The 27,048-nt window shown below is 30.1% G+C and overlaps 2 protein-coding genes across 2 annotated transcripts; one reads left to right on the forward strand and one right to left on the reverse strand.

Annotated features, from left to right (window-relative positions):
- The first annotated feature begins 2,832 nt into the window (after positions 1–2,832).
- Positions 2,833–5,165, forward strand: LOC124912815. The gene is made up of 5 exons (XM_047453460.1): positions 2,833–2,939; positions 3,033–3,261; positions 3,639–3,955; positions 4,052–4,118; positions 5,157–5,165. Exons 1-5 carry the CDS (start codon positions 2,833–2,835, stop codon positions 5,163–5,165), a joined length of 729 nt encoding a protein of 242 aa, XP_047309416.1.
- A 2,384-nt stretch (positions 5,166–7,549) lies between these two features.
- On the reverse strand, positions 7,550–22,135 carry LOC124912206 (regulation of nuclear pre-mRNA domain-containing protein 1B-like). Its single transcript, XM_047452770.1, has 8 exons — positions 21,891–22,135; positions 18,520–18,628; positions 16,232–16,476; positions 13,497–13,649; positions 13,063–13,213; positions 9,481–9,593; positions 9,342–9,377; positions 7,550–8,452 (listed from the first exon to the last, which is right to left on the reverse strand). Exons 2-8 carry the CDS (start codon positions 18,596–18,598, stop codon positions 7,826–7,828), a joined length of 1,404 nt encoding a protein of 467 aa, XP_047308726.1. The 5' UTR covers positions 18,599–18,628; positions 21,891–22,135; the 3' UTR covers positions 7,550–7,825.
- Between the last annotated feature and the right edge of the window lie 4,913 nt (positions 22,136–27,048).

Consider the following 27,048-nt stretch of genomic DNA (forward strand, 5'->3'; position numbering starts at 1 on the left):
ATTTATCTCTTTATTGTATCATTGTTATTCTATATCATTTCATTATTTAATTAATTAATTAAAATATTTATATTTTATTTTTATTAAATTTTAAATATAACAAAATATGTGAATTAAAAATCAAGGATTTAAAATACCCGTATAAAAGGTGAATGTCCATTCCGAATTCTAGCATCAATATGATACATTTTGAATTGGATAAAATAAGGTATTTTTCGCACGAAAATTTATGATTCAAAATGTGTGGATGCATCGAATTCCTTTGTTTCACTGGTGACGACGTTAAAAGAGATTCAATTTATCCAAGTCCTCGCATTTCATGCCGTTTGAAACAATTCATAATTCGTGCCTCACGAAAAATGAGATTATGGTCCACTACAATTAAAAACTAGCAAGAAAAAAAAATTATAAATGAAAAAAGAATGAAGATGACCTTCAAATAAATATATTCTAATATCTAACATTGTCTTATTAAAATATTAATAGGTTAATTCCCAAAATAAATATTAATGGGGGATAAATATTAAAATATTATTTATTTTAATTTTATAATATTTAAATAAAAAAATATATATTATAATATTTTAACTAATTCAAAAATTAAAATTTATCTTTTTATTATTTATTAGACAAAATTTTGACAAAAATTCAATAAAACTCTAAAATAAACGACAAAAACAATCTATTAACATATTAATAAGATCACAAGAATTCTCGGTACAGTTAAGAATTCTCAAAAAAAAATCGATAGTTCTATAAGGATCAAATAGGGTGATATACTCTCTTATTTTTATTTTTTTTGTTATTGTTATGAAAACTCTCTAAAAAATGATAATTTTGCAAAAAAAAATCTCGAGACTCATTCATAGAGTGAATTGTGGGTCAAGAAAATATTTTTTTGCCTTATCACATTTTCTTTTCACTGATGACACGTTCTGAATGGTTCAAGTTACCTATATGAATTTTAAACACATTCAAGATATTTTATATTTATTCGGTGTATGTTTAGGTCTTCGAGTTAATCTTAATAAGTCAGACATATTTTTTTTAAATTTTATTTTGAATAAAAAATGATGAGGTTAGCAAATGTGTTGGGGTTCAGAATTAGTGGTCTTCCGTTAACATATCTTGGTATGTCATTATGTGCTAAATTACGATCCAAAGTTTTTTGGAACCCTATTATCACTAATATGAAATGTAATTGTTTAGATTGAAAAGTAAAATAATCTCGAAAGGAGTCGGCTAATCCTCATTAAGAGTATGTTGTTATCTATGTTCACATATATGATGTCGTTATTCATTTTCCTTAAGAGTGTGACAGTGGAAATGGAGAGAATAATGTGTAAATTTCTATGGAGATCTTTTAACTCTTGTCATTTAGATAGTTGGGATAAAGTTAATGTTATAAAGATCAAAGAGGTCTAGATATTCGAAATATTTTTTTTAATAAGATTATTTTATCAAAATGGTGTAGTAGATTTGCAACAAAGTCGAATAATCTTTGGACATCGATAATTATATGTAAGTATGATAATGACTTGTCTGGTTAGTTTACTAAAATATCAAATTATCCAGCGGGGTGTATAGCATTTGGAAGAGAATTTATTCTATGTGGAAAAGTTTTCGTGAGTAGTCGAGATTCATTGTAGGGATGGTTCTTTAATTAGATTTGGGATGACATTTGTTATAGTGTCAAAAGTCTAGCTACGACGTATCCTGAACTTGTTTCTATTGTTATATGTAGAAATGTCACAGTTAAGAAAATGTTTGATCCTCTGTCTAGTGGTTTCGCTAGCCGAATTAAATATATAATTATGAGATTAAACATTATGGAGACTTTGTCCCATAATAGAGTTTATTTTTGGTAGGACATAAGCAAATGTCACTGTCTGAACAAGACGTTATGCGTTGACAATATATTGATAGTTTTCATGTAGAGAATTGCTACAAATTATTCGCTAATATGATTTCATATGATTTTTGTTGGAAAAAACTTTGGGAGTCAAAGATTTCATCCAATGTCTCATTTTTGGATGGAGTTATTCATTGTGGAAATTTTAACAGATAACATGTGCGTGAAAAATGTTGTACTATGACTAGTCGTATGTGTCACGAAGAGGTTGAATCGACAACTCGTTATTTTTTCATTGTCGAGGGGTGACTAATATTTGAAGTCTTTAGTGGAGTATTAATGAAATTTATTGAGTAATTGTTGAGAAATTTGGATTGACGCGACTGGTATGACAGACTTACATATTTGGGTTGCCATTCTAAATATTTTTTGTTGGACTATTTGGTGGAGAGAAATCGTCTAACTTTCAATGATCATAGTCGTCCGATATATATCATTCATAATACTATTATTATGACGTTATCTGATATTCGTTTAGGAAATTCAGTAGAATATGAATGGAGATAATCGTTCTTTTGATGTTTTACAAGCTCAAGAACTTTTTTTTTTATTTTTCATGTCATGATTTGTTATTTTGCTTAAACGATTTATTTAATTTTTAATATATATATATATAGACTTTTTTTTATAAAAAAAAAAATAATAAAATAAAAAATCCATAACATAAATTTACACTAATTTCAGAATGTTAGGCCACTGAAAATATTGATTCCCTTTTAGTTAAAGATTAGAAAAAGGAAAAAAAAAAATAACGTGGCATTCAAAGCAAGGTATTCCCGCGTAACACGCGAAAGAGGTCCTTAACGGATCAAACTGACTCGATCGTAAAAATTTAAAATAGTTAGTTTAGTTTTAAGAGAACCCGCGCGCCATTTTTCAAAAACTTGTAATCAAAGCTTTATTCTGTTTTCTAGTCAGAGATGAAAATGGAGGAAGCATTTCCATGTCCTCTCGAACGAACTGTTGCAGCTTCTCTCCTACTTCTCTCCACCACATCCTCTGCTTCTTCTCCGATCACTCCGACGACGTAAGTAGGCACGCATATTTACTTACTTACTTCCTTACATGCTAAACAACTTAATCTGTTGCTAACTTCTGAAATGATGTTGGTTCTATATAGATCTAAGACTAAGACGGTGGATATGAGCTGCTTGCAGTCGAATCAATGCAATTCGACGAGATCATGTTCTTCATCAGTAATCAGTACTGACGACGACGATGACTCATCCTCTGTGGAGATTTGGAAGCATCATCTCGGACTTGTTGTTGATTCTCCTGATCGTACTCGTGGAGCCAACTTTAAGGTGATATTCCTCTCGTCTCGTTGTTCTATTCTGATTGCATTTCAGGTTTATTTTGAAATTGTGCGATCTGAAACTTAATCTCCTCTGATGATTCGGTAATTGTATAATGTAGTTGCAATCTCGTTTGTTTCTTTCACTTCATGAATCTACTACACATTGATTAGATCGATCGATCCATAGCTGTCTTCTTCATGAATCTTCTACACGTAACACATTGATTAGATCGATCGATCCATTGCTGTGATCTTCATGCTTCTCTGGTTTCTATTTCGTTTAGATAGATGATCCGGATCATTAATTCACTGTGATTCTCTGTGCTTATAACTTCTTTTTAAAGTAGATCGATGATCGTCTTAATTAGATAGGTTCAATCAAGCATTTGAAACTTGATCCAACTAATTAAATCTCATTAACTCTGTCAGGTAGTGCAAAGATCTAGATCTAAGACACAGAGCATTATAAGTTCATTCTCCGGTGTTGGATCGGATTCCGCTATTTCATCATCAAATTCATCATCATCACGTCTGTCTAGCAGTTCGATCGGTGGAGTTTCCAAGAGTGATGAACAGGAGTTTGATCGAGCTTCGAAGAGGAAGACGATGAAACAACTGGTCAGTTCGTCTCGCATGCGTGTGAGGAGCGAATCAATCTTGGTTATACTGAGTATCACTGCTACTTCTGAAGTAAGGATTCGCCAACTTCTCGGTGATAGTCCTGACACCAGCAAAGCCTTGAGAATGTGATCGATCGACTCTCTCTTTTTCTTAGATCTCTGAATTGAAAGATGCATGCCGACATTGAATTTGATGATCGATCTACAACATATATGCTGCAGGTTATTAAAGCTTGAGAAGATTAGACGATCAGGAGCAGGAGGTCGTGTTGATCCATATATCTATACGGTACGTAACTTTTCTAAATTATATGCAGCATGCATGAATCTCTCTGCATATTCTCTTTCCTAAATCAATGCAACTCCTCTTTCTTTCTTTCTTTCTTTCTTTCATCCATGATCCAGAAAATGGGAAAATTTTCAAATTAAACACCACATAATTATATACTACTCTAGCTAGTCCTTATTTTGAAACATTTCTTAAATTTATTTTTTACATGATTTACAATACATTTCAAAATTAAATTAATTAGGATTTTGTCCTGATTTTAATAAAAAAAAGTTGTCAAAGTTAAATCAAATGTGTTTATTTTTGTTTTGTATATATATATTTATCATTGGATCCATTTTGAAAATATTTGTTTCAATCAGTATATATATATAATATCAATTATCTAATTTTTTTTTTTTTTCATTTCTCATTTTGTTTAGATTTAGATCCACAATGTTTTCAAATAAAATCATTATTCAAATTATAATATTTTTTTAGATCATAATTTAGATTATGATGTAATTTTTGAACTTTCAACATTTAGAGCTATTTTGATATATGGTACTTTTAATTTTATACTTTTGGAGGATTAATTTATTTAATTTTTTTTATTAAGCACTATTATTTAACAATTTAATTATTTAATTTATCAACTAAAGTATTAAAATGACATTTACTTTGATTAAACTAAAATTAAAATTTTAAATTCAAAACAATATTTTAATAATTTATCTAAACAAATCTCAAATAACTTGTTTTTTTATTAAACAAAGTTTTTTTTATATAAAATTCCAAAATCAAACATGCCCTTATAAATGAATAGTGATCTAAATTATTGTATAGATCATTATTATTATTGGTGACGAACAAATATCTAGAGAATCCAACATATTATTTGTAAATTAATTTTTCCTATTTGAATGAATGAGAATTTACTATTTATAATAAAAAAATAGATTTAGCATCACTTTTAAGATTTTGAATTGTTTGGAAATGATTTTAAACTTATATTTGGTATACATATATAATCATTAATTTGTTTGTTTATATATGCAGATAGCATGAAAAGGTAACAATTTAAAGCCGAGCTGTTCCATATATATGGCTAATTGAACTGAGCTCATCTTAAAGTTTCTGTATGTATTTCATTTCCTCGAACTCTCTTACCCATTATTATTAGATCTCTGTAATTCTTGCAGAAAATCATATAATATAAATGATAAATCTATATATATAGGTAGGAATTCAATAAAAAAAAAAAAAAAAAAAGCCCTTTTAGGTTGGGCCCTGAGAATTTGAGGCTCAATACAAATTAAAATTTAGAGATACTTAAAATAGTAAAAAAATATATTTAATTTTAATAATATAAACTGAAATATAAATAACTAATATATTATAATACATAAATAACAGATTAAAAAGGAGATAAAAAAAATTATATATTTTATATAATATATATTTAATATTAAAAGAGAAATAAAAAGAAAAAATAGTATTAATAGTATAATACTAGTAAATATTAAAGATGGGATCCTATGAAAGTGGGTCCTATGCTTTATTTCGTCCTTTACATATTATATATATATAGCTAAGAATTCAAAACTTGCATGACTAGAAATTAACTTGAGAGAGCTCTTACAAACATGATATTGAAAGATTATTGTAGTTAAGTAAAATAGTTATGATAACAAATAACTAGTGAAATCACTTAAATTGATTAGCTTATAAATAATTAGCTAAAACTAAGTGTTGTAAACTTAATTAGAAACACAAAATTATTAATTTGTCCAAAATAAACATATTTTTTTGAATTTAAGAAACTAGTACGAAAACTCCACTAGTTATGAATAATAACCTCACTTCAATTTTAAGGTATTCTAAATAAGAATTGAATAAATAGACTTTGATTCTCTTAAACGACTTTTATATATATATATAATTTAATATTTAATATTTAATCAAAGTTTTATTTGATTCTCACTAAAATTGCTCTTAGGTTGAATCGAGATAAATTGTGGAGTATAATGCTCATTTTAAAAAAACAAAATTTAATCAAAATATAATTTTATTCATTTTTTAAACTAATTTGTTTATACCAAATATAACTGTCTTTTATTTCGAATCATTTATAAAAAGACAGAGATTATAATTGTGAAGATGATTGCAAGATAATTTTAGTTTTCAAAACTAAATTAATTAATATAAATATATTATTATTATCTATTGGCTATTGATTGGAATGGCCTACTTTCTGTTTAGGACAAATTTATAAATCACGTGAAGTAAGAATAGTAAATTAGATTAATTAAGCTGGAAGATCACCTAAAAAATAATTAACATAAATATTTGGTTTTAAAAGATTATGTTGTTTTTAACAAACAATTGAACACAATACATAACTTTTCATCCATACATAAGAATCCTAAAAAAATTTTCTCAAAAAATAAAAAAGAGAATCCAAAAGTCATTAATTAATTTGGAATCTACATAGATTTTACACAAGATTATTTATTATTTTAAACTTTTTCTAAAGATATTAAATATTTTATCCAAGTTTAGTTTAGTTTTTATTTTTTTATTTTCTTTTAAGTTCCGTTTCAGGGTGGGATTAATTCTAGTTGATTAACTATATAGTCCGTAAACACACTTAACAACTTAACCGGAACATATCACCGGACAAAGTCGAACCCAAAACTTTAAGGAGACTAGGATACCTACCTTTTGTTAGGTTAGAAATCTAGTCTAGTTTAGTTCAATGCACACAAGATTTTCAGAATTAAGGATTATTTAACAAATAAATAAATAGTTAGGTAGTTTATCATATCATATCATTAGAGAAAGTCAGTGGTTTGATATTTGCTTTGCTGGTGCAGAGGAACTATTATTGTGATTATTTATATTATTATTTATCATAAAGGCCATATTCATTTTAAAATTAATACTATTATTTTTGTCACACTCTAAAAATGACTATGTTAAGGGCTACTTTTATTTAGGAGAAATGATTATGTGAAAGAATTTGGTGAGGGAATGACGTGACATAATCTTATTCGCTGAAAAAATTAAATAATTTCTCTCTTTTCCTCCCACTTTTACATTTTCCAACCAATGAATGTGATGACACGTCATTCCCTCACCAAATTCCCTTACTCTATCACTCCTCTTTATTTAGTTTATAGTGACAGGATAAGTTGTTATTCCTTAATAAATGGTTAAAATAATTTGAATAAATAAGCTATCAATAATAAATAAAATCAAACAAACAAGTAAAACAAATTAACATATAAGTTAAAACTATTAAACATATAAAATATAATCTTGTAGACAATTTCATTTTCAATGTCAATGAAAAATATTGAGTTTATTTGGTTAAAAAATAAGTATCCTTCTAAAATATTTAATCATATCTAATTAAGCACATTAACTATAATTAAGAACACAAAAAAGTAAAAAGCAATTCCTGCATAAATGCCAAAAAAAGAAAAAGAAAAATACAATTCTAATGTTACATTCCAATTTGTACTCTCCTAAGTTAAGCTATAGCTACTGATCATTATACAGTAAAATAGCCTAACTAAATCTTATCAAAGGTAAGGTAGGTTGCATATTAAGTTTTCATGTTTTCAATTCAATTCAAACTGCTAAAAAAAACAACAAACAGAGACCGATAAACCGTTTTCGCCCTAATTAATTTACATGTCCAGGCGCAAAGTTCTCGAGAGTCATCACTGTCTATTCACTTGCGGAGTTGATGATGATGATGGCGGTTGATGACTCTGCCCATACATTCCTACCCCCGCCTGATGATGATGATGATAATACCCTCCTCCAGTATTATTAGTAGCCGGCTGAGCTGGCGGACCTGGCCTGGCCATCCCCATCGGAATATGTGGCGGAAGGTGATGTGGCGGTGGTGGAAGTCCGTTATTGAACTGATAAGGCATCATTGGAGGAACAAATGTAGTTGTTGTTTCGAGCTTAGACCGTTTTTCTGGGGGAGGAGAAATGAACGGTGGAGATGATGACGATGATGATGTCATAAGACGGGTCATTGAAGCGCCATCGGCTGCAAGGGAAGAGAGAACAGATGAAAGCATCTGCATGGAGGATGTGGAGGCGGTTAGTTTGGCAGCAAGCATGGCTGCTGCAGATTTATTATTGTTTTCATCTTCGCTTGTTTTTTGTTCCAAGGAAGGCGAACTGTTTGTTGTTTTTAGAGACGGGATTTTGGATTCTATTATTGATGATGTGGCGGTTTCGAGCACTGTGGAGAGTGGGGTAGTAGTAGTAGTAGTCAAGCTCGAATGCCTTTTCCTTGTATGGTTCATTTGCTCGATTAGACCTTGGGCAACCTGCACAATTTTCATATCTTAAAAGAAACCCTCGAAAGTGAGTAAGCATTATATATATATATATATGCTCATAACATTAGGCGATTTGTGAATATGAATACCTATGTCTAATAAAGTTGACAAAGAAAAAAAGCGTTTCCAATGAAATTTATCAACATCATTCTATTCAAATCCAACTCCAGCCACAAAAAAAGTGTTTCCAAATGGGTCTTCGATTGGTGAACATCAGTCAAAATGCCTAATAACTTAGAATCTATTTGAATATTTTATAACTTGGGCATGACTTAGGGTTGGCTTTCATTGCACTAAAATAGTTATCAAGCGATGGAGCCTAAGAAAGTCATTGGCCGAAGGACAAACTATAAAATCTAGCTTAATTCGAAAAAGGGGATTTTGTACGGGTTTTGAATTTTTTGATCTTATTGGCACCTTCTTTTTCTCCTTCTGTTATTTTGTTTATGTTTCTCTTCTCACTTCCATATGTAATTCATTAAAAGCATCTTGTGTTTCATTTTAATGAAATTTGTCCTTCTTCAAAAAATAAAAATAAAATCTAGCTTAATTCAATAAGTTATGAATAACTTAACTAAGTAATCTAGTAAAATCATCCAAAAGACAACTTTAAGTATGAAAATTAATCAATTTATGTCATTATACGGGTAAAATAGTCTTTAAGTACTTTCTCTAACATTAGTTCCACATCTCATCAAATGAAGATCAAATTTTAGATACTTTTATTTGGCCCTTAAAATTCAGTTTAATGAAGTGCACCCTAAATAACTTTAAATAGAAAGACATGCATTCTATGAATCTAAGAGAAAATCATACCGCCAAATTAGAAAGGTGCAAATGCAAAGAGATAATAGAAAGATGAAGAGTCGTTTCTTACTTGCAAATGTGATTGAATAGTTTCTACCTTTGATTCCTGCAAAGACCATAGGTAATAGTCAGAAGTTGTTGACATTGCTATGGTTTGGAATAAACCATCGCAAAAAATAATTACGAGAACCCCAAGTAAAAGTGAAAACCTGCTCCGTGAGAACAGCTTTAAGAATGGAAACCAAGGAAGACCTATTTGCTTCAGCACTATGAAGTTGCTTCATGCATTCTTGAAGGATATTTTCTTGTGCATACATCTGATCTGTAAAATGAATATGTTCAGTGATGTATGTATGGTATAGGAGCTAACCAAATTGTACTTACTCCGTCTATTTCGTAGAGAAAATCCGAATGAACTAATATAACTACTTGTATAAGGTACAAACTGTAACTTTTTACTTCACAACCACACTCTCCCAATTAAATGAAATATTGAAAAGCCTTAGAAAAAATTGAAACGCGCCTAGTAGGGGTTATAACCAATGACCTTTTACTTAGGAGGCAGACACTTTAACCGTCGTTAAATTAACAATAGATGTTTGCACAAAATATACCTTGTTACCGAATAATATATTACATCTTCACAAATCAAATTAAAATCCTTGATGCTTATCCAAAATCAATTATATAAATTCAAATTCAATTTACATGACTACATACTAAAGATGTATAAGAAACGAGGCTATGGAAATGTCAACTGAAATATTAAACTGAAGATATTAGAGACGTTATCCCTGAAATCATGCTAAATCGTGCTAATTGGACTGATGGAAGATATGCATCAATCAAAGATTTTGATCTCTGTTATTCCATATTGCATTTTCCTTATTTACTCATTATCTCTTTGTATAAATTACACTCTTTTGTACACAGTTACACATCAAATATACAGACTATTGTCAACTACATACTCTCTCCCTTCTCGATACTAAACTTCAGAGGCAAATGTACATGTAGGGTGAATGATCTAAAGAATATTAAATGCAGTTATTCAGTTGCATGGTTTCTCGAGTCATAAGACTCATTGAGACTAAAAGATAAAAGAATTGTAGTTATTTGAATGACATTACTCTATCCATATTACATAATATATATAAAAGTCTCTTAAGAGACTATCCAAAAGACCCTTACTTAAACCTACCTAAAACATTCCAATTAAAGTAACCCTGAAAAATGATCTAAAACACCCTTAATAAAACCTACCTATAACAGTTTAATTAAACTAATAAAACAGCCCACATAAGTTTCTTAAACTCATTTTTGGAAAGAGGTCAACTTTTCATTGAGATAAGGGGAAAATATGAGCGTGAGAAGCAATCATTTAAATTTTTTGAAAGGAACAGAAAGAAAAAAACAAAACGTTACACCAAGGATTATACAATCTTTTTCATAAACTAAAGTTTTATTTTCTCTCAAATTAAAGGGTTCATCTTTTTCCTATATATTGGTTTCTCAATCCAATTAGTTATCAGTTATACATCATTTTCATTCTCAGTCCTATTATTGAATAGCTAGGTTCCTTTACAAATACATCTCCTTAACAATAATCATGCAACTTAAAATTAAGAAATGTGGCATATAAAGCAGTCAAAATTTATTCTTACAAGTAACAACAAAGATATAAGCTTATTTGCACTCCAGTGCTCCAGTTTTTTTTTCTCTAACATACTCTTTCATTAAGTCAGTAAATACTTTCTTAAGCAATCAATTTGACTGATAGATTTATTTATTAAAAGCTAACTAATAAAATTGTCATGAATTGCACGATATCATAGAAACGACTTCTTACAATAAACAGTGGTTCAAAGAAAAAGAGTAAAAAAATTTGTGAAAGGAAAATTAGACTAGACATCAGGCCACATAACCTTAAGGATGAAAGTTATGATGATAAAAATATTAAATGGAAAGAACAACTCAAACCATAATTTATTTTTAAGCTATTAGATTCCTAAGAACTATTCTCATTTACCCTTTAAATCTAAATCAACCATCTCAACTTCACATGCATGTCTTTTAATTTATCTTTAAATAAAGAAAAAATCATAATGGTAAAACGAATTATCGTTAAATATATTCTAGAGTTCAATTCTTAATATAACCATATTAATATATTTTGTTCTACAAATTACAATTTCCAATATAATAATTTTACAGAAGATATATTAATAGTTAATAGATAAAAAAAATTAGTTTTGCTATAAGCGATGAAATAATTATCTATATTAATTATGATTTTAATGAAAAAAATCACATGAAGGTAAAATATTAATCAAGAATTACATGAGAATATTAAGTAAAGGTAATCAAGAATGACATGAGAATATTAAGTAAAGGAAAGTAGTTACTAAACATTTTAATATCTATATCTATATATAAAAATTATTTAATAAATATCTCTAACATTTGTTAAAGATCCTTAGATTTATCATTGACCACATTAAATTTAGTTACCTTATTTTACTATAGAAATTTATTATGTGCAGACACACTTACATCATGTTAACTAGCAAATTGAAAGGCCATAATCTAAATTATTGATAATTGTTGAAGAACATTTGGGAAGTAAAACAGTGATTGAGTACAATATCATAACATTTAGTCATGTGATTTATGGCAAAAGGACATACTAGTTCATGAATTGATCAAAGTGATAGTGCTCATAACATGGGATTGTGTTAGGCTGGCATGCTCAACATAGGCACACATGATAAGTTAAAAGCTGAGATCTTGACATGAGAGCATATTGTGAACTAATGTATGGCATAACAAAATGGGTTAATGCGAAACTCTTTTCCCCCAAAAAATAAATACCTAACTCATTGGTTCAGGCAAGAGAACTTACAAATAGCTAATTGCCCAAGCAAGCTGGTGAACACGTTCTTGAGGCATTTATAGAACCAATAGTACTTTCACATGTGGACAAGGCTTAGAAGGTGCCACAGGATTTTTAATTTAGAAAAGCAAACCATGTGTAAGATAAACCATGAGTTGGGTGTAAAGTGAAATGGCATTTGATAGAGAAAATTATAGGTTTGAATTCTAAATGAATCTACTCCTCAAGTTCTACTAATTAAATAGATAATTTAGCTGCTAGAAACATTATCCAAGATAAATAACTTACTAATCTATGTGTAGATGTTATCCGTGCATATAGATTAGTTTTTTTACCTCTTTAAAAAAATCTAATCTATATGTATATAGATAACATCTTCATGTCTCCAAATAAGACATATATATTTAACAGAACACTACTGAGATCTCTCAGTGATGCCATTTTATAACTAAGAAGCTTCCTGAATTAACAGAAATGATCCAAAATATATATAGACTGATTTAATTATAGAACCAATAATACAAAAATAAACTCCAAGAGAAAAGTTTTGGAATTGAAAGAATCAAAGGCTTTATGCTTCATGTGTTTGCTTCTATTCAAAAAAGAGGATTTTGTACGGGTTGGGAATGTTTTGATCTTATTGGCATTTAGCCTTCTTTTTCTCCTTCTGTTCTTTTTTTTTGTTTCTCTCTCCCTTCCATCTGTAATTCATTAAACAAATCTTGCGTTTTCTTTTAGTGAAAAGTTGATCTTTTAAAAAAAATAATAATAAACTCCAACAGGAAAAATAACAAAGAAACTGCTGATAACAAGTAAACAAACCACTATAACAAGTTAAGCAGCCTAAGCTGTGAATTTCTCATAAATCTCCATGTAGTTGCAAAATTATAATTCATACCTTCGGCAGAAGCAAAACCCTCAAGTATCTCAATCTTTTCCAAACAACTAACAGCAGCTTTGCAGTTCTCTAGAGCATCTTCTTCAGCATCATCATGTATGGATTGAAATGCAGTTACTATTTTTTCGGGTGTACCTCCAACAGGTAATTTCTGAAGGCATGACAACCAAAGAAAAAAAAGAAAGAAAAATGGATGTAAGCAAGAAGACTCCGCATAATCTCCTCCCAGAAAAAATTAATACAAAGGTTGGAAAATGAGAAATAAGTAATACAAAGGTTGGTAAAATGGATAGATGACAGTTAGCAGGATAATAAACGCATATCTTCCAAAAAATAAATCGGAATGAGCATGCAGCTTGAGGTAAGAGAACACGAGGACAAAAACACCAAGAGTAAGGAAAATGCAAAATTACTATGAAATGACGAGTACTTACAAATCTTAGAGAGTGTCCCTCCCTTTTAACTGTTTTGATGGGATTCGAGCTCTTCCCGTTGTTTATTTTTGCTAGAGGATCCTTATCGAGTAATTCATCTTTAAGATTTTGAGCTCGAGATCCAAATACTTTCCTATCTTCCCATATGTCCATCTGGCAAAGCACATATATACATAAGAGAAATATCCCTCACAGGAACACCTTAAAACAAGTTTCTTATAGACAATGACGGAATGACTCAGTTATTTTACAGGAGATCCATCAGTAACTAGGAAGTACGATAACCCAACCAATTTTGTTTTCCTATTCTCATATTCAGCAGAATTACCCAATTTTATTCGAATATGCCCAATTTTATTTTGCTGAAATATATATAACAGTCCTTTAGATACTGATAGACTGATAGTATGTTTAACCGACAGTCCTTACTCCTTACTAATAATATTATGTTTAACTAACTCTTTAAATCAGGTTAGGTTCAAAGTCAAAACCTAAACGTATCCTATATAATATTAAATTTATATAAATATTATATATATTATTTTTTATAATTTTTTAATAATTTGCGTATCGTATCCTATATTTTCAAAATTTGCCGTATCGCCGTATCCGTATCCATGCAACATAGCCAGTAGGTTTCCACAACCACACTTTGATTTGTAAAGAAAGTGGAAAATATCGAGTAAGGCTCTTTGTGAGATGTCTGTAGAGAAGTGAAACCATCTTAATCCAAAGTAATAATATGTGTTCAGAACTGAATCAAGGAGATCTCGTGATCTAACATTAGCAATTGAAATTAGAAAACATTGATTTCCAAATGTCTGTCCAGAATTCTTAGAGAAGAAAAATGTTTGAGAAGAGACACAGTAAGGTAGAATATATGGGTTAAGAAGATAATGATGTAAAGCAGAAAAGCTTATGAATATCCAAACATCAACTGATAATTAATCACGAGCTTGGTGGAGTGCAAAAGCACTTCATATTGTGATTCCAGTTTATTTAGCAAATTGCAACCAATTGTCAAAATACTAGGTGAAAGGAGTGTGATTTACGCATATACGTTTGATGATTGAAGACTATGAACAAGGCTTTCTATGCAAATCGATGAAGAAAATAACTGACAGAGATGCATTATGGAAATTATTCAAAATCACCATGTATAAATTGAGATATACAGGATGGATCTTCAAGGTGGTTACATATTCTTCTGGCAACAATTTAAGGAAATTTATTCTGAATACTTTTGGCCATTATTTCCAGGTTTTGCTCCTCCTATGAAACAGGTAGGGCTGAGCATACTATAGATTAATCTGTGGATTAACCCAATCCAAACTTCTAAAATGAATTGGGTTCAATCCATATTAAAAGCATAGGTTAGCAATAGTTGTAAAAACATTTTGGGTTGACATGTAGTCTTAACTTTTTGACATGCTTCACTACTTTTAGCTACTTAGTGAATTAAATATTTCATGTCAATTCAAGAAAAGTGAACCCCTCTGGAAAGAAAATATGTTAAAGTAGATATGGTTGGGATTTTATAATAATATTTTGAATTAAATTATTTTCTCTCAATTTTATTTTGCTGATAAAAGTGGAGAATCATAGTTCAGTGGTAGAGCATATGAACTCATGTCCTCAGGGTCATGGGTTAGAGTCTTCAAAATCGGACAATTTACTACAAAAAAGAGTAAAATTCTGATAAGATTTAATTTATTTTATTATTAAAATAATATATATATATATATTGACATATTTGGCTACTCTAAATTTATTTATCAATATACTCATGTAAGGGTAGGCCCACAAGCAGCTTGATTTAATTTATTTTAATGGTCTATACCAACATTTTCGGCCTGGCATGTGGCCTGGTAGTGGTACCTCCCCAATGTGTTGAACCGACATTTGAGAACATTAAGGCTTTAACAGGCCATAATGACAGGTGTCCTGATGGATCAAGGCCTTAACAGGCCATACAAACATTAATTCAATGTTGGTCCAACATGTGACCTGATGGAACTAGGTCTTAAAAGTCATATTGACACTAAAAAATGCCAGCTAAACATGACGGTTAAAATATTCACTCTTTTGTATGAAGCTTAGTCTTTAACTCTCTCGACTTACAATGTTATTTTTTTTAAAAAGAGAAGAGACTATCTCGATTTACAAGTCATTTGCTAATATATTTTTAATTTCCAATGCTTTTTTGGTACCTTTAACTAATTTACAAATATAGTTTAAAAGTGAAGCAAGTAATTAGACAAGCTTATAGTTTGGAATGAATTTAAATGGACTGGGTTAGAACTCAATTCATACTAGTTATGAATTTGATTGGGTTGAGCAAAATGGATTGGGTTAACCCATCCGCACAAACAGGCAAGACCTATGTATGGAGAACTGTTTGGATTGGAAAACCATCTGCTCTACTTGTTCTCCTTTGGTCAGAACTATTAGAAGTGGTGTGTCAAACTCAGAGTCAGTAAGTATTAACTATTAAATGAGTCCTAAGATATTTGAAAAGGCATGAAAAATGAAAGGAAAATCTGTGCATGCCCAATAATAAAGTAATATTACAATACAAAAGGCATACCAGATATAAATTGCGTTTTTTAATCTGGTTGAAACTCAATAATGAGCTTGGTCCTTTATATGCAGCATGAATGAATTTAAGCATATCAAACAAGCCACTAATCAGAAAGGGCTTAATTCATAAGGGAGATGAAAGTAAAAAGAAATACCAATCTTGTAGCTGCTTTCTTTCCATGATCATCAGCGCTCTGAAAAACGTTATTGAGGGCTCCAGGAAGCACCTTCCAGAATTCATTCACATACTCACTGCCCTTCCGCCTACTATTTTGCAATATATCATTTGCCAAGTAAAGAAAAGCTACACGTTCTTTTTTAGCAGAGTTAAATGATGAGTCCCATATTTCAACTATCTCTTTAGCCTTCTTTCGGTAAGTGATGCACCAACTCGATACCGCTAAGCATTAGTTAAGTAAACAACATAAATATTGCATGAAGACAATCACAAAAACAGAAACTAACAAGCATGAAGGATTTATCTAATGCAGTTAGTTTTTTCTTCTTCTTTTTAGTATGTTGTACCCAGAAACTAAGTTCTTCTCAAAGCCTATGGCAAGCATGCATTTGTAAAAAGAAATTGTACAGAAATCACACAATAGTCCTCTCATCTTCCTTTTGGGGGCATATGATTATATATTTTTTTAAATACATGCATTCAATAAAGACACAACTTAAGCAATGAGTTCATTAAGCAATATTTCAACAATGTATATGCCACCAAGTAAATGGAAAGAAGGGAGTAAAGACTCCAGCTAGTATTGAAAAGATAAGAGATCGCACTAACCAATTAGAGCCAAGACAAAGTTAATGGAGAGAGGAAAAGTAACCAACAATTCAGTTGAAAGACCAAGTTAAGAATTGATTTTCAACAGCATGCAACAAACTGGATGCTTAAGAGAATTTTCAATTAAGTTTGGGCATGTCAGCTTTGTTAATATAACTTAAGCCAATGAGACAAGTTACAAGTAAAAGGAAAAAAATGGAGCTCTCCCTTATCTCTTCAACTCCCACAAGCCCACAGTCATCTTTGAATGGATTGAAAATCTCCCTTCAACTTTCTACTACATCTTCCTGAAAACAAGCCCTCCGTTTCTTGTGTAATTTTAATTCCAAATAGTTGCCTATCTATTTCCTCTTTCATTGTTTATCGGAACCACTGGCTAACATTAGTCAAGCATTCCTATGCAAATCAAGATCTCTTCATCTACCTGATTTTTGTAGGCTGGAGTAAAATAGGATGGCATCAGGAAGCTAAAAACTTATCCAAGACGGACATATCATTGTTTAAGAAAAAAGATAACTACCAGATTTAACAATGCAATCCTTTGCTGCACCAGTAATGTATTACTATGGCTATACACAGTGGGGACTACCTATAAGTAACTATCCTATGCATTTGATGTGTTACAAAATAACATATGGAGAACAAAACGTACAAGGGAAGAGTAGTAGTCGGAAATAGAGAAGATGGGATGATAATAGATTCTCCGAAATTACAGTAGATCCACAAGAGAGAGGTGGGACCAAGAGACGAGAGGAGAGACCCTTGATTGCAGATGCTTGAAAGCTCAAAAATCTTTGTGAGGAGCAGATTCATCACCATAAACATTCTACCTGGTGAATAGAATATCCGGCTCCTAGGGGCTTGGCCTAACAGATTGCAAATCACCATAACAAACTAGAAACTTTCTAGAATATAAAATCAAGCTGCTATCTATTATAGCCAACTGGCCCATATGAAGTTACTGTAGTACTAATCAGCTACATACTAGTACACTACAGGCTGATCCCCTACATCTCATTACTTATTGAATCATAACAGTGTGGTCTTACTTTCTATAAGGTGTATAGGTGGTGTATTTATTTACTAAAAGATAGAAATAAAATATCACATGAGAAAATTGACATGTATAGAAACATCTGTAAGCCACACAAATCAAATAGGTCAGACAAAAAGATAATAATGTTTGTAAAAGAGTCAATCAAGTATACAAACAATAGTCTTTAGTAAAATTGCACACATGTTCTAACAGTGGTAAAGAAATGTTTCAATGAAGGAAAGTAGGGTGACAAGTGCAAAATTGAGAAAGGAGGCAGTGACATATTGTTCAGAGCACACAGCAAAAACAGAAGATAACCAAAGACTGCTATACCATCAAAAGATAACTAATCTCCTAAAAAAATATTGAAGAGTTATTACATATATAAAAATGTAACTAATCACCTCAAGAAGTGTCACAGCTACCCAAAAAGCAGAACCAATCTATTTGTATGTGCAAGCTCCAAATTTAGGATGTTCATTTTGTGGATAAATTCATACAGCACAAGAAATAAATACATAATTTTGTTATATAGCATTTGTCAAATAAGTACAAGGGGATAAACAATCAGGCCTTTATGCATGATAAAGAAGTCATTTCCTCTTGCCAAAAAAGGATACATTCTATACTTTGCTGTGAACTGTTAAGTTTAGATAGCTTCTCTGACAAAATCTGGGCATCAAAAATACCGTCACTCATGTTGCTTTGTAAACAATATTGCACCAGTTCCTGCTCAAAAATAAATATCATATCAAAACTTCTGAACTAAGAAAGAAAAGGATTGGCAATTAAACAACAGTCAGCAAAAGTAACATATAAGCAGCAGGGTCAACCAGCTTAGATTCCAAGAAGAAGAATAGGGACAAATCAAAAGGTAACAAATAATAATCAGAATATGTTGACGTTTCTCACAAAATACCTCAAGTACTATGAATCAGAAAGGGTGCCACAGAGTGAAGAAAGATAGAATTTTGTTTGATTAAGCATATTATTGGTAAATTAGGTTAGCCTAGAATGAAGATTTTATTAGCAGTGAGATTCGGGATTCTGACATACTCTGTTGATCTACTGTTCATTGTAACTAGAAATCATGAATACAAGATTTTGATTGTTCAGAGTCACGAGGGTTTCCTCATCCTGTCTCAATCAAGCAATAGTAAGTTCTGGTAGTGACCCTACCCCAAGTTGAAGTCAAGTTGTCCTTTGAAATTCCAACCATAGAAATAATCATTATTGCTTTGCCATTTTTTTCTTGGTAGTACAATATGTCCTCATTGTGTTGTATTCTACTATGGTGTTCTCTTTCAGGAATCTGTGTTTGGCATTTCTTGCATCAGATAATCCAGCTAAAAACAATGTTCATAACTCTCTTTAAATTTCTATAATACAAGTTGACCCCCTTTCAAAAAGATAATCCAGTTAAGAAGGTAAATGGGTTAGTAGCTTATAAACAGTAGAGTATGTTTTATTTGGAGTAATGAGTGAAATAATATTGAAACTGAATTAGCTCCTTCTAAAGGCTTAGGTCATTTAGTCTCGTCTATATCTCTTCTACAAATCCTAGATCCTTCTAAAGGCTTAGGTCATTTAGTCTCGTCTATATCTCTTCTACAAATCCTAGATCTCTAGTCTGGTACGTAACAATGCTATCAGAGCTCTCTTTCATTACACCTGTTTTATGTTTATGCTATCTTCGTCAGTGAAAAAGGAAGAGAAAATAAAATCATTATCATCCGTTTTGTCTTCATATTTCACCTGTGAAGTTTTGATAATGATTGAAAGATCCTAATCTGTTAATAAGAAACTGTCAGCATGAAACATTCTTCTTCCCGTTCGGAATCGATAAAGTTCATCTTCAGCTTCTGTGAAATGAATTCTTCAGTCGTCGAGAAGAGAAGGAAATCCACCAGATATCATTTCATCTTCCACTGTCGAGCATCTTCGTCAAACAGTCACTAGGGCACAGGCGCAAATCAGAAGCTCAAAACAGGCCATCACGTCCCACTGAACTTGTTGAGCTATTCAACAAAGTCGGGTTGCTGGAACATGGGTTGTTGAACGTGAAGACGTAAACTAAAACGACTGCCGATAAAAGGAAAACTGGGGCCTAGCGACTGGTACCGTCGCAAATAGAAACCAACAGACGTTCCTGTCACCGGCTTCGTCTGGAGCCTCGGCGAGGTCGTCTCTCTCACGGCAGATCGTGGGAGATGTTGAGTCCCTTAGAGGTGTGTTGGCTATCGTGAAGGGTTAGAGGATTAATTAACTAGTTTCATTTTTATTTTTCTGTTGTTTAAAAAAATATAATAGAAAGAAGGAAAAAGGTTATTTTCACTATGAGCTCCTTTTGCTTATTCCCCACAATTAAGCAGCAATGCCTGAATGCCAAATAAGTTGCTACACCAGCGAATAAGCTGAATCAAGATCGTAACTAAGCAATTAATGAATAAGCTATAGAAAATGAACTGCGAATAAACCAAATCAAACTAACCCTATATATTTGGGATATGGGTTCAATGTTGTAGTTAAAGATATTGAACCTTTCATCCATTGGGAGCACATCTCTAGCAACAAAGAATCTTTGGGAAAGTTTCTGCTTGGTTAATAATGTTCTTCATGTCTACACTCCAGTAGTGCATTTTGATCCAAGTTCATTAGCCTTACTGAGCATGAGGACTCTTGTCAAATAGATGATTCTGATACTAACACTGCTATTGAGCATAATCATTAGGTGGTCGATATGTCTTCTATCGACCCAATTTGATGTATTGCATTTCAGTTCAGTTCCTCATGGTAGTAACCAGATGTCCATTGTTGATATTCCTTGACCTAATATGACCATCAAGCCATCTTCATAAGGTGTCAACCCTTCTTATGACACATTTTCCTTTACCCTTTTCTTGCGCATTCACACTATATACCCTTTTTACTCTTTCTAGATAGCCAAGGAAGATTGTTTTACAAGTAGATAGCATGTTGTATTGATAGCCTCTCCTATTTCAGCATACACCTAACTAGTATGTTCATGTTCATTTCTAGGCTAACCCATATTTATTGGGGAAAGTCAAATATATTAGATAACTAGTGATTGGCATACCCAATGTCAATTCTCAGTCTCTTAATCATCTTTCTTTTATGGTTTTCAGTCGTATAATTCTACTATGCGAATTTCTTAGGAGTATCATCTTTATACTTCAGAGAAATCATCTATGAATAGGATGAAGAACCAATACAAAACAAGTTACGACAACATTTGTCATCAGTTAATCCGGATAGGGATTATCGTGACTACAGAGATCGAAAGGAAAGAAGACTCACAAGAAACAACACAATCATCAAAACTCTGGCGAAGCACATCCCCAAAGATTGATGAGTTTGCTAATACTAAGGATGACAATGTGTTGTCTTCTCTTGGGAAATAAAGGATAACAATAGGTCAAACTCTATACAGATACAGTTCATTCTACAGGTTTAAACCAACAAAAATGTATCAACCTATTATAGTGGTTCAGAGGGTCTTACATCCACTTTTCAAACAGATCAATCTTTGTATTCAAATTTCAATGAGATTACAAAGTGTATCATTCTTTTCTATAAATAGAAACAAAGAACCCTAGATTCCCAACTATCACATCTAGCAATGTTAGTAGTAAGTTCATTTTATCATATACTCACATATTTCCATATTTAAATCATAATTCTACATACTCCATTCTCGTGAATGTTCAAGAAGATGATGAACAGAAAATTCACCATTAGACAAGTCTCAAACAAAGCCCTAGCAACAACTGATTTGAAAAAAGCAAGAACTATACATTCTATCTGAAATCTCTCTAAATCAACCTAACCGCACAACAACAACCTTCAGAAATTCTTTTGCAGACTAGTAAAGTTCAACCAACGCTGTTCTCATCTCATCAAGTCAAATTGCAGTTTACAGAAGGAACTAGAGTTAATAGTAGTGCACACAAAAGTATTGGTAATAACGAACCTGAATGTTTAGGTCTTTAAAATCAATTTGCTTCAAACTGAACTGTTCTAGCGCTTTGGAATCTTCCTTTACCGAATGGATAAACGCAGTAACTGATCGGAGGATAGAAGCGTGAAGTCCGTTGACGACTAAGGCAGTGGCCGTGGAGTCGCCGGTATCTTCGGCGGCGGGTTGCCGATTATGTATCAGCAGCTGGTATTGATGTGAAGGCAGACCACGAATGAGAGAGACGGAAAGGGAGAAGAAGAAGAAGATGTGAAGATAAAAAATAAAAACAATTAAAAAATCAATATATAATTATATGGTTTTCTAATAAAAAAAATAAAAGATATATACCTAATAATTTAAAAATTAAAATTATGATTATTTTGATTATCTGAAAAATTATATATCTTCTTTTATATAAAATACTGAAATATCTGTATTATTAATATTTTAAAATAGTATAAAAGTTAAAAATAAAAATATTTGAATAATTTTTTTAAAATAAATGAATAATTTATATTATTTTGTTAAGAAGTTACAAAAAAATTCTGCCACTTAAACAGAATCAATAGTTTGATAAAATTAAAAATACTTAACCATTAATTATAGGAGTTAATCTAAACTGCAATTAAATTTCTCTTATTCAATTTATTAATATTAAAATAATTAAATTTAAATAATTAAATTTAATACTAAACCAAGATTAATTAACAATTAATTGGATTAATTGTTATATTAATTAAATCTTAATTAATTAAAAAATATATTAAAATAAATAAATAAAAAATTAGACATGATATTCATTTTATCCCAAATTAATTTTAATGTCTCAAATAAATTAAATCAATAATTTGAAATAAATATTGTATTTATTTAAATCTCAAATTAAATATTTATAAAATCCTAAAAATAGAAAAAAAATTAAAATAGATATTAAAAAAATTGTGTCCATTTAAATATTTTGTAGGCTAAAAATAAAGTCAAGAGGAGTAAAAAAAATCAATTTCAAACAAGTTTAAAGACTGCAAAATATTTTAGAAGACGCTTTCGCACAGCACATGATCAATTAACGTCGCTTCAACGTCATTAGCTCAAACGCAAACGGAATGCTCAAACACAATGGAAATGTAACCCCAAAAATGGTGTCTTTCTGTAGCTTAGTACGTGTTTGGATGACACGTGACAAAACAGGGGGAGACCCCGAGGTGGCTCGAGGTTCGATGCGTTTGAACCTTAGTTTGCGTGGTGTTAGGCAGGCATTAAAACATTATTTTAAAAATTTTTGAAAATACCTAAGAGTTTTAGAAATTATTCATATAAAAATAATTAATTTTAATAATTTGGGGACCAAATAATAATTTAATTAAAACTTGATTTAAAATAATCAAACATAATTAATTTTAAAAAATATTATTTATTTGTAAACAATGTAGTCAAATGATTTTTTTAAAAATCAGTAAAAGGTACATGTATAATAATACTTTGTACTAGAGAGTTGGGTTCGTTTTTTAATTATGCTCGGAAAAGAGCTTTTGCGCTATGTACTCTGCGTCCGTCAAATGACGGTCTTATTTCTTAAATAATAGTCTGGCTATTAAAAAAATTATTTATAACATTTATTTCCTTTAATTAGTAGTTTGGGGTCCTAAACAAAGATAGATTTAGATTTCGTAAATAATTATACAAAATTATTTAAAATAGCGTATATGTGATTGCGTTGATATAAGATTAAGTATAATACCCGAAAAATATCATAAAAGTGTTAGAATTTAAAAATAAATTCTAAATGGGACCTTAGTCAAAATATTTGTTTGGGAAATATCCCGAAAATATTTAAATATCATTTTTTGACCTTTCGGGAATTTGAAAATGGATTAGGGTTCCAAAATTACAAAAATAATTTTGTATTTTAAAAAGTGGATCCAAACAGGCCTTAGGATCGGAGCCCTAGGGTTTGAGTCTGTTTTTGTCGATCTAGGCTCGGACGAGCTCAGTCTAGACTAGGATGGTCTGGATTAGGACTCGGAACGCTTGGTCGAGGGACTAGAGGGTTCGGTCCTAGGGTTCATGGAGCTCGGTCCTGAACACAAGGTCTTGGAGGCCCGATCTTAGGTCTAGCTTCCTCGGTCGTGAACCTGGGAGTCTCGGTCCCAAGTCGGATGTTAGAATCCTCAATCGGATTCATCGATCCTTGCTCAAAAATATCGGTCCTAGGTCTTGGTCCTGACTCAAGAACACCGATCTTATGTATCGGTCCTAAGTCAAGAACATCGCTCCTTAATCTCGGTTCTATGTCGGTTTTCTCGGTCCTTGGTCTCGGTCAGGACCGAGGATCTTAGTCTTATTTCTCGGTCTCGATCCTACAGGACTCGGTCGTCGAGGACTGAGTGTTCTTCATTTGGTATAAAGAATTGTAGGTTTGTATCTTTTGATACAGACCATGAAATCGTGATTTGTAAGTTGCAAACAACTTTTATGAATGTAGAGATTATAACTCTTATCCCTAATCACGATCAATCGATCTTTACAAAGATCAATTTTTCAAACCGTTTTTTGGGAAAAATTTGGGATTTATTAAATTAGGTCATCTCATGGCCTAATTCTTGTTCCAACAGATTTAAAATGATAATTATAATTGAACACAACCAAAACAAGAACATCAATCAAGCTCTATAGCAACTTTTAAAACTAAAATTCAAACTTGTTTTTTTTTAATTTCAGTTGGATCAAACATGATCGGAATGTTGATATAATGATTTGAAAATCATATTAACATGTTTACAAACATGTTAGGCAACTATTTGAATCAAAATTCAAGCAAAAAAGTTCAAGAACACGATTTTCAAATTTTTCAAATTTCAAAATCCATTTTTTTGTCCAAGAACTATCCACATCCGATTTGACCTTCGTCCTGATCGAATGATGCTTCAGGATGATTATAATTGTGTTCTACATGGGAAAATGAAGTTTATAATGCATTCAGATCAACGAACATAGGTGTATAGCGTGATGTTCTTGACGTCCGACCGAAGTTTTTGCCATGGCTTGATTTTAAAAAATTTAGTCATCCCCTACATCCGACCGAGAAATCCTGGCATCCGACCGAGGATTCTCGCCTTGGCCTGATTTTCTACTAAGAAAACCAACCAGTGCTCATTGTATTACTGATGATTCCAGTCTAACTTGATATTTGACTAAGAAAACTAGCTAGACATATTTTTCAAACGAAGAATCGAGCGCGAGACCATGCTCAACCTCAGCATTGACCAAGTGCCTAGAATCAGGTTTAAATTAGTCCAGACTCGCGTATAGTCCAGACCTGCGTATTTGACAAGATTCACGATCCAAACATCTGCCTAAGGGCTTGTTTGTTTGAGATTTTAATTATTTTTTAACAATTAGAAATCCTAAATTATTTTTAAAAAATAAAAAAATATATATAAAATAATTTCAAAATATTTTTATAATATTTTCATAATTACTTTTTATTTTATAAAGTTCTGTTTTAATTAATTTTTAATTCTTAATGCTTTAAATTGATATTTCTTTTTTTTCAATAATTCTCGACATCAATCATAAACATCGAACTTAACAAAATTTGTGATAAAAGAATTTGTGAATATAAGTTTATATATGTATACTAATATTTATATTGATTTTAAATTAAAAAAAATAAATTTAAGACTCTTTATTTAAATAAATATTTTTTTATTATTTATTTTAATTAATTTAAAATAAGGAATTCCTTTAATCAAATTATAATTTCATTATTTTAAATTCAAAATTTTAATCATAATTATTGGTATATGATTCTAAATATAAATAAAATACATTTTTATATAAAGATTTTATTAAAGATTTTTAACGCATAGATATTAAATTTTTTAAAATTTGAGTGTTACAAAAATGAATTTACTTGTATAACTAGTTTATTTACCAGTATAAACTATTAAAAGTGTATCTATATATCCATATTATTAAAATTTAATTTATTTAATATTTTTTACATAATTAGAGTTACTCATTTCAATTATATTTTAATAAAATAGATTTATAATATATATAGAAATGATTAGGTGAGGGAATTTGGTGAGGGAATGACGTGGCATAATTTTATTTGCTTAAAAAATCAAATAATTTCTCTCTTCTCTCTCTTTCCTCATACTTTTACATTTTCCAAACCAATGAAGGTGATGCCACGTCATTCCCTCACCAAATTCCCACACTCTATCATTCCTCTATATATATATTAATATAAACAAAATTTTATTTTTAAGTTAAGATAATTATATATTTATAAATTATTTAAATTTAAATCAAATGAAATTTTAAATATTATTTTATTTAATATTATATAATATTTTAAATAATGATTATAACTTATTTTTCTTATTCAAACCCAATATTTTTATTTTTAATTACTTAAAAATTATTTTTATTTTAAATATTTTATTAAAATATCATTTTATTTCAAATAATATTTTGGAATACATTTTAATTATGTGTATATTAATAAATTTAATAATATTTATCCGTTAAACTAAACTCTAATTTGTAACTATTACTTTTCTATCTTATTTTTTTATATTAACTTTGCATAAATTTTTATATAATATAATTCAAAATATATATAATTTTTTACTTTTTAGTTTGATTTAAATGAGATTAATTAATTTATTTTTAAAACATTTATAATATTGAATCAAATAATATTTAAAATAGAAATTTGTTTAAATTTAAACAATTTTGAATGAAAAACTTTATTTATATTAAAAATAAAAATAAAATATTACAAACTCGTTTTTGATAAGAGAAAATATCTATTAAATAAATAATTTTTTAATATAACTTTTTATACTTATCTTTAAATTAACGGGTAATGCAAATTTAAATAGTTAATAATATAAAATAAATTAATTAAATAAAAATATTTAAATAAATACATCAATTCTTATATATTAATTATATTAGTTAATAAATTTAATATATTAAATATTAGTATTTTTAATTTGTATATTAAATTATTAATATAAGCATGAAAATAGTTTTTTAATTTATGTTAGTAATAAATTGTGACTTATATATTATATATTTATATATATATAATTCTTTTATTATTTTTGTATAATAGTGAATGAATGCCACTTATTTATCGTTTGGAATGAAATGTGAT

The sequence above is a fragment of the Impatiens glandulifera genome, chromosome 8 (assembly GCF_907164915.1).
Source record: "Impatiens glandulifera chromosome 8, dImpGla2.1, whole genome shotgun sequence".
Taxonomy (NCBI): domain Eukaryota; kingdom Viridiplantae; phylum Streptophyta; class Magnoliopsida; order Ericales; family Balsaminaceae; genus Impatiens; species Impatiens glandulifera.